At 41.4% G+C, this 9,545-nt stretch overlaps 1 protein-coding gene across 2 annotated transcripts in view; it reads right to left on the reverse strand.

The window, feature by feature from the left end:
- Nucleotides 1-9,170, reverse strand: part of BAALC (BAALC binder of MAP3K1 and KLF4) — a 110,687-nt gene extending 101,517 nt beyond the window's left edge. Inside the window, exon 1 of one of the 2 annotated variants that reach the window (XM_043972652.1) lies at nt 8,703-9,166. In XM_043972652.1, the coding sequence (XP_043828587.1) occupies nt 8,703-8,907 (205 nt within the window). In that variant the 5' untranslated portion in view covers nt 8,908-9,166. Of the gene's footprint in view, nt 1-8,702 lie in introns of both variants that reach the window. The other variant, XM_043972643.1, reaches the window with a different exon arrangement.
- Between the last annotated feature and the right edge of the window lie 375 nt (nt 9,171-9,545).

Below are 9,545 nucleotides of genomic sequence, written 5' to 3' on the forward strand. Positions count from 1 at the left end.
GAAATTGAGGGAATGTCCATAAATTGGTGAATGGCTGAACAAGTTGTGGTATATGGATATAATGGAATACTATTGTGCTGTAAGAAATTATGAGCACCTCTGCAAAAAAAGAAAGGAAGGGAGGAAGGAAGGAAGAAAGAAAGAAAGAAAGAAAGAAAGAAAGAAAGAAAGAAAGAAAGAAAGAAAGAAAGAAAGAAAGAAAGAAAGAAAGAAAGAAAGAAAGAAAGAAAGGAAGAAAGAAAAGAAAAGAGAAAAAAAAGAAATTATGAGCAGGCAGATTTCAGAAAAACCTGGAAAGACTTAAGTGGATTGATGCTGAGTGAAGTGAGCAGAACCAGGAGAATATTGTACACAGTAATAGAAACATTGTGCAATGATCAACTGTGATAGACTTAATTCTTCTCAGCAATACAATGATCCAAGACAACTCTAAAGGACTTATGATGGAAAATGTTTTCCATGTCCAGAAAAAAGTACTGTGGATTCTGAATGCAGATTGAACCATACTGTTTCTATTTTTTTTTTGAGGTTTTCCTCTTTTGTTCTTATTGTTCTTTCACAACATGACTAACAAAAATATGTTTAATGTGATTGTACTTATATAACTATATCAGATTGCTTTCTATCTTGGGGAGGGGGAAGGGAAGGTAGGGAGGGAGAAAAATTTGGAACTAAAAATCTTATGAGGGGGCAGCTAGGTGGCATAGTGGATAAAGCACTGGCCCTGGATTCAGGAGGACCTCAGTGCAAATCCAGCTTCATACACTTGATACTTACTAGCTGTGTGACCCTGGGCAAGTTACTTAACCCTCATTGCCCCGCCAAAATCAAACAAACAAAAAACAAACAAAAAAAATCTTAAGAAAACAAATGTTGAAAACTATCTTTACATGTAGCTGGAAAATTATAAAATACTTTTAGGATTTAAAAAAAGAATGAATGACAAACAACAATAAAAAAGAATAACCCCATGATTCCAATAAAATTACAGAAGGTTTTTTTTTTATAAACAGTAGATAGAGCAGTGTCCTTGTAGTCAGAAAGACTTGAGTTCAAATCTAGCCTCAGACATTTAACTAGCTGGGAAAGTCACTTTTCCGTTGCCTGCCTTGGTTTCCTCATTCGTAAAAGAAGGATAATAGTAACACCTATCTCTCAAGGGTTGTTGTGATAGTCAAATGAGATATTTATAAAGCACTTTGCAAACTTTAAAGGGCTGTATAAATGTTAGTTATTGTTAAAAACCAAACACAGTAACTCTTTAAGAGTTTGTCAAATTTTTAAAGCTAATAATTGATAACTGAAACAATATTCTCCCAGCTTTGGGCTTATATAAGTAAAAGTGAAAAAATAAATTGCTGCGAAGCTTCTGATTCAGTTTCACTTAGAGCCGGTAGTATAGGATAGTGGAAAAAGTACTGCCTTAGAGTCAGGGGACCTGGGTTTGAATTCTGACTTGGTCACAGTTTAAGATCTCAAGCAAGTTACTCAACTTCTCCAAGTTTCATCTGTAAAATGAGGGAATGACCTCAGCCTACCTCTGAGATTCCTCCCAGCTTTAAATTTATGATCCTACAGTAATTTGTCTAACTTTTAGCAAAGCATTAGATCAATTTTTTCATGTTATTATTGTGCAAAATAAGGAGAGATATTGACTAAACCCATTATATGGATTTGAGACTTGTTGAATGGCTGGACACAAAGGACAGTTGTTTCTGGGTTGATGTAGTTTCAGAAGTCCTTCAGTGGATTGCCCCAGAGACTTGTGAATGAGCCTGTGCTATTTAACATTGTCTGTCAATGACTTGGATAAAGGCATAGATTGCTTTGCTAATCTAGTTTTTAGATGACATCAAGCTGAAGGAAGTAGCCAGTCCACCTGAATGGCAGTCAAAATGACTGACAGGCTAGAACATGTGAACTGACTCTAATAAGATGATATTCAATAGGAATAAATGTTAAGTCTTAAACCTTAGGTTCAAAATTTTGCCTTCACAAGTACAAGATGGGGGACACAAGGTTACATGGCAGTTTGTCCAGAAAAAAAATGGGATTTTTTATGCCTCTTAAGTTCCATGTGTCAACAATGTGATATGACAGCCCCAGATGCTCATGTCACGTGATTGGGGCTGCATTAAGAAAGGTGTTGGCTGGGGGCGGTTAGGTGGTGCAGTGGATAAAGCACCAACCATGGATTCAGGAGTACCTGAGTTCAAATCCGGCCTCAGACACTTGACACTTACTAGCTGTGTGACCCTGGGCAAGTCACTTAACCCCAATTGCCCCACAAAATCAAAAGAAAGAAAGAAACGTGTTGGCTTCCAGCAATAAGGTGGCCATTATCCCATTCAAAGCACATCTGGAGTACAACACTAAGTTCTGGGGTCCACAGTTTAACAAGGACATTGATAAAGGCATAGAGCATCCTGAAGATGGCAAGTGGGATGTTAAGGTGATTGAACATAAGCTCCATGAGGGGAAGGGATTGTGTCTTCTCCAACTTTGCATCTCATCCAGTATTCATTACATTGCTCCACATAAGTAGGTATTTACTAAAAGTTTGTTGAATTATAAATGGGTAAATGAAAGGTTGAACTTATCTAAAATTGTTGAGGAATAGAGGAGAAGTACACCAAGATATGGTTTAGGTTATCTACCCTGTCCTCATCCCCAGATAGCATTAACCCCTTATTTTTATTTGGCTTTGGATATTTGCTGAAAAATTATAAACCCCACCTGATATTTCCTGATGCCATTATTATGAATGACTAGGAAAGCATTTATTAATCACTTACTATGTCTAATATATTAATAATGCTATCATTATGATAAAAATAATAAGTTGTGGTATATGAATGTAATGGAATACTATTGTGCTGTAAGAAATGATGAGCACCTCCGCAAAAAGGAAGGAAGGAAGGAAGAAAGAAACAAAGAAACAAAGAAAGAAACAGAGAAAGAAACAAAGAAGGAAGGAAGGAAAGAAAGAAGAGAAAAGAAAAGAAAGAATTATTTACTGAAGTTCTTATCTAGGAAGTCTCAAGGTTTATTCTCATCTTGATATTCAAAACAAAAAGCAGTCTCTGGCCAGTTTTATGAGAGCTTCATCTGAAAGCAACTAATAAACATAAAATATCTATCACTATTATTATAACTTTCATTATTTAGGCTGTTCTCAAAAATACATACACATATATTCTTTTCCTAGTGTCCTCTTCCAAGCTGCCTAACTAGTGCCTTCCCCCCTGAGATTACCATATATGTGTATAGATATAGATATAGATATAGATATAGATATAGATATAGATATAGATATAGATATAGATATAGATATAGATATAGATATAGATATAGATATAGATATAGATATAGATATAGATATAGATATAGATATGGATATGGATATGGATATGGATATGGATATGGATATGGATATGGATATGGATATAGATATAGATATAGATATAGATATAGATATAGATATAGATATAGATATAGATATAGATATAGATATAGATATAGATATAGATATAGATATAGATATAGATATAGATATAGATATAGATATAGATATAGTATGTTTTGTCTCCTCCATTAGAATGCAGCCCCTAAGAGCAGGGGATATTTGACCTTTCTTTGTATCCCTAGTGCTTAACCACAGAGTCACAAAAAAGTACTTAATAAATGCTTGTTGACTGACTGCCTTCCCCCAACTCATTCTGATGCCCTCCAAAGGGTCCATGTATAGATTTCAGGTGGTCCGTGAACTTAGATGGGAAAATGTTACATTTTTATTTCAATTTTATTAGTTCTCTCTGTAATAATACGTATTTAATTTTATGCAATTAAAGGCATTATCCTGTGAAGATAGGCTTCACCAAACTACCAGAGGAGTCCATCACAAACACACACATTAGGAACTTCTGTTTTATAGGAACCTAAGTACACAATTTTAATTCAGTTCAATTCAACATTTACTAAGCATTGTGTGCAAGGCATTTTGTCCTTACTTGAGAGCATAAAGATATTCATGATAGAAATCCAACTTCCAGGCATTTTACAGTCTATAACTGAGAGAAAAGATAAATGTATAAATACATGGAATATAAGGGAAAATATGATAAAAGCAAAAGATTGGGCTAGGCAACATTCTATGAGGCACATGAGAAGAGATGATTTTCACCTGGGGTAATCTGGGAAGGCATCATCTGAACTTCGACCTGAAGCAAGAGAGAGACTTTAGGAGGTAGAAAGAGGAAAGCAGAAATCCATTCCTGTTGTGGGAAACAGTATGAGCAAGGGCATTGAGATGGACAAATACACAAACAGTACAACACGAGTTAAAAAAAAAAAAAAAAAGCTGGGGTCAGGGTGTGGTGGGGAGAGCCAGTTGGATTGGAAAGTAGTGTTCATGAAGGAAATAAACTGAAACATGCCTGGAGAGGATGGAGCCAAATTATGGAGAGACATGAATATCAGGATCAGAATTTTATACTTTATTAGATAGCTAATGGGAGCCCCTGAAGACTTTTGCTTAGAAAAAAAGACTAATCGAAACAATGCTTTTGGAGAATTAGTTGGGAAGCAGTGTAAATGATGGGTTGGAGAAGGAATATAAACAGGAGACAGAAAGACCACTTAGGAGATTGTTATAATAGTCAAGGTGAGGTCTAGGAGTCTGAACTAAGCTGGTTGTAGTAGAAGTGAAGAGGAAGAGACAAATGTGAACAATACTGAAAAGTTAGAACTGGGTGATTTGATAATTTATTAGACAATAGCTTGAAAAGTGGTCAGAGTCAGAGTATTCTTCCCAGAAGTTTAGTAAAGGATGCATAATGATAGTTTGAAAGGGCTATAAGGTCAAGAGAAGATTTTGTTTCTGTTTTGTCTTATTTGAATTTAGGATAAGGGAGATGGGAAGATGTTTGTAAGTAGCTTGGAAAGAGGTCATAATGAGTGATAGAGTGGGGATAGAGGAATGGGATCCAGTGCACAGGTGACTAGGATAATTTTAGCAAAGAGGGGAAATGTCATCTGAGGAAAGGCAGAGAGACAGCATGAGTAGAAACAGGAAGGTTTTGAGGTATGAAGGCAAGGAGATGAAGGAACTTAAGATGGATGCCTTTATTGCCTACACATAAGGATGTTCCTCCATACCACCTGATTTTTCCAATCATTTGCTACTGTTTGGGCTTCATTTCCTTCCCTTTAGTGTATCATTATTTCATGTGTCTGAATATTCTCTTCAATGGTATACACCCTAACTCCTCCACACCTAAATTAGATGCACTTATGAGTTGCTATCTATGACTTCCACCAAAAAATAAAAAAATAAAAATAAATAGTATTTGATGGTGGTGACCAATTTTCTGGTCTCTCCAAATTTAGGTAGGGTGGGCTTTGAACAACAGGCACTTTGGGCTAATACTTGGAGACTTTGCAGCATAGTAGGACCTCAGGGTTTTTGATCTGCTGGCATCATCTTTAGTGTCATAGGAAGATTCTGAAGATCACCTGGCAGGATAAGGTACTGGATACTGAAGTCCTTTCTTGAACTAAACTGTTAAGCATTCAAACTCCACTGTAGAGAGTACAACTCTAGTGAGCTGGCCACATTGCCATAGGTATGCCAAAGGTATGCTTGCCTAAAAGACTATTTTGTGGAGAACTCACACAAGGCAAGCACTTGTACAGAGGTCAGAAGAAGCAATACAAGGACACTCTCAAAGTCTCTCTGAAGAACTTTGGAACTGATTGCATGACATGGGAGATGCTGGCAAAGGAGCATGTCTATCAAAGAAGGCACTGTGCTTTATGAGCAAAGCAGAATGGAAGTAGCTCAAAAGAAACTCGAGATGTGCAAATTTAGAGAATCCACCCCAATGTTCACATGGACTATTTGTGCCCAACCTGTAGTAGAAGTGTGATCAACCACAATCTGACACTGTAATTTGACTGTAACGCAATGATGTCATTTTGGTCCTCTTCAAGGACAAATTGGGGTAGCTGGGTGATGCAATGGATAAAGCACCGGTCCTGGATTCAGGAGGACTTGGGTTCAAATCCAGCCTCAGACACTTGACACTTACTAGCTATGTGACCCTGGGCAAGTCACTTAACCCTCACTGCCCCAGCAAAAAACAAATCAAAGCAAAAAAACAAAGGACAACCACCATAACCTTTAGAACCCAAAGTAACCTCTGAGTGTACATTCATTGGAAAGGGATTTCATGATGTTTCTCCAACTCACCATTCTAAGTTTAAGGGAAATGTGTATATTATTTAGTTGATCATTTACATTTCTTTTTATTTTTCACAAAAGAGATAAAAAGATAGTGTGAAGCAGTGGGGGAAAGTTGTGGCTTTGACGTGATTACATCTGGGTTAGAATTCTGTTGCTGCTCCTTTAGTTCCTGTGTGACCATCAGCAAATCACCTGCTCTCTCATCTGCAAAATGAGAGGAGAGGAGTAGAGAATTTATAAGCTTCCCTAGATGGATGATCTAATTGACTCTCAAATGCAGAAAAAACCACAGTGAGATGGTAGAATTCAAGTGATTAGCCATGCAGGCTACCAAACAGGGAAATTGTTTTTCAAAATTTGATTTGATTTGAACTGATTGAGAAAGAAGATGTTAGCTCTTTTGTAATAAACAGCTAAATGTTGGTTCTTTTCTCTCTTCTCTAAAATAATTTTTGAAAACTGTGGGTGAAATGTCATAGCATGATACCAGTTAGTATAAGAGATTAGGTTGATGAGGAAACTGAAAATAATTTCCTGTGAGGAATAATTGAAGGAATTTGGGATGTTTAGCCTAGATAAGAAAAAATGTAAGAAGGATATATCCTCAGATCAGAGGACTTGGGTTTGAATCCTAGATCTAATTAAATGTCATTTCTTATCTGTGTGGCCTTGGGTAAGTCATTTAACCTTTCTAGACCTCAGTTTTCTGGTGTTCTAAGGTTCCTTCAGTTCACTCTATATTCCCAAATATTTGAAGAGCTGTCCTGTGTAAGAGGGATTAGATGTGTTCTTCATAGCTCTTGAAGGTGGCGGGGGGGGGGGGGGGGGGGGGGGGGGGGGGGGGGGGGGGGGGGGGGGGGGGGGGGGGGGAGCAGAACTTGAGCAAATAGGTGGAAGTTAAAGAGAAGTATGTTTTGGCCTAAGGCCTTTCTTAAAATTACAGCTGTCTGCACATGGAATGAACAATTTAATGAAGTACTGAGTTCTCTCTCAGTTGAAGTGTTTGACTAAATGCTAGATTTTACGAAAGTGGATTCTTGCATACTTTCCAAATGACTTTTTTTTAAAGGCAATGGGGCTTAAGTGATTTGTCCCAGATCACCACCTAGCCACCCCTCCAGAAGACTTCTAAGGTCCCTTCAACTCTAAGATTCTTTAGATAGATGGATAGAGATTAGACTTATGATTTCATTAACAGAGGGAATTCCTATATGAAGAAACTCCCTCTACCAATTCAAGCCAGAACCTTCTCTGTAACTTACCACCTTAAAGTTAACTAGAGCACTGAAAAGTTAAGTGACTGACTCAGGGCCACTCAGCCAGTATCTGTCAGAGATAAGAAGGCCTTTGAGTAAAATGATTCAATTCTCACTATTATCAGCCTGTTTTCTTTCCAAATCCTGACTTTATGTTGGACCTGAAAGTTTTTTGCATGTTTTCTTTTTTAAATCTCATATTATAAAGTCATGGGATCTAGACCTGGAAGGGATCTTTCAGATCATCTAGTTCACCTCATCTCCTTTGGGAATCATTTGGTCCCATCTCTTTTTACACTAGAAAAGAAGCGTACCGGGAAGTTATTTACATTATAGCAGAAGAACATTCTATCCTTCAAAGAAAACAATGAACCAACCACGTGGGAAAACGTCTTTCAATACAGTGAGTGCTTTTCAAAGAAACCCAAGAGCTGAAACACTGGTCAAACACGAAATTCTCTTGCTGGTATTCTGAGGGTTCATAAAACGTATGAAGCAAGTTCGAATTTTGTTTTCTGGAAGAGGCAATGAGCTGCTTTCTAAGAGTACGCAAATGTGGAGAGCCGAGTGGAATACTGCTCTCCAGTGTCTGCTGAGATAGAGCATTTAAACATCTGATCCAAGTCCAAGCAGAGCGAGGCCAGATGACTAGGTAGATGAGGAATTTAGCTGGGTGGAGAGGTGGTGAGATGGCTAGAGAAAAAGATGGAGAGAAACGTGGATGCAGAGGTAGAATGTGGGGATGGGGACTGGGGGTACGTGGGGATGGGGGGGGGGAATAAGGGGATACGCCATTGTGATAACAGCAGGATGTCTTCCCACCCCATCCCCTTGTAGATGAACAATCACAGAGAAATACAGAGAGAGAAGTCGATTTCGCCCAGAAACTGGGGATGTAATTGCGAAGGAAGCCAGCCTCTGGTAATCAAGTCTCCCAGTAAAGGGAGTTGCTGGGTGAGGGTGCCACTCTGGGGACATGTGTCTCTCCTCCTGCTGTGGGTCCCTCGATCGCCCCCTCCCCCCGCGCCTAATTCTCGGTCCCCTTCTCCCCAGAGACCCGGCTGAGCTGTTGGGCTGGCGCCCAGGGAGAAGCGCTGCCCGGGCGCCCCAGCTCCGCCGCTGCCCCCCGAGGGCTGCAAGAAGGGAGCCAGGCTGAGGGCATGGGGAAAGTCCTGGCTCCAGTGGGCAGCTGGCTCACTTACCCGTGTACAGGGAGCCCTGGTCCCGCAGGCCGCCCGCCTCCGGGCCGCTGTCTGGTTCCCCCGGGCTGAGCCCGGCGGCTGTGGCAGTAGCCGAGAGCTGCAGGTCGGTGTCCGTGTTAGTCAGCCAGGTGGACTCGGTCTCTCGGGTCCAGCTCTCGTAGTAGCGGGGTTCGATGGCATCGGCGCGGCTTCCCCCACAGCCCATCCTCCGCCACCTCCTCCTCCTCCCTCTCTCTCCTCCAACTCCAGTCCCGCTCCGGACTCCCTTGGCCACTGGGTTTGGCTTGGCTGAGGCTTCACCCCCAGCAGCGGAGCTCGAGGTAGGCAGGCAGCAGCAGCATCTCCCGCCGCCGCCAACACCAGCACCGCCGCGGTCCCTGCGCCCAGCTCCCTGGCAGACCCAGCCCCGGAGCTCTCCGCGCCCCGCGCAGCGCTCTCCCCCCTCGTCTCTCTCTCCTCCTCCCTCTTCTCCAAAGCCCGCCCGCTGCCGGCCCCCCCTTCTCTCTCCATCAGTCTCTCGCCCCCTCGAGGGCCCCTCCCCTTTGCTGCTTCTCCTTAACTCGCCACTTCTCCCCAGTCCCCTTACGCTCAGTTTGCCCTCCTCATTCCTGCGCTCTTCACATGGTCAGCCAGGGGTGGAGCCGAGGGGAGCCCCACAGTCAGTCCAGCTCCTGGCATCAGATCTGCCCCCCCCCAACCCCGCTGACTCCGGTTACCTGCCCAAACCTACTCCCCAGCTTCAGATGCCCCCGAACCCCTGCTGCAGGAGGATTCCCCCTGATCCCACTCCCCCGGCCCCGCGCATCGGGAGGCTGATACTTTGATGGGGACACTTTTTGCCAC

Source organism: Dromiciops gliroides, chromosome 1 (assembly GCF_019393635.1).
Source record: "Dromiciops gliroides isolate mDroGli1 chromosome 1, mDroGli1.pri, whole genome shotgun sequence".
Taxonomy (NCBI): Eukaryota; Metazoa; Chordata; class Mammalia; order Microbiotheria; family Microbiotheriidae; genus Dromiciops; species Dromiciops gliroides.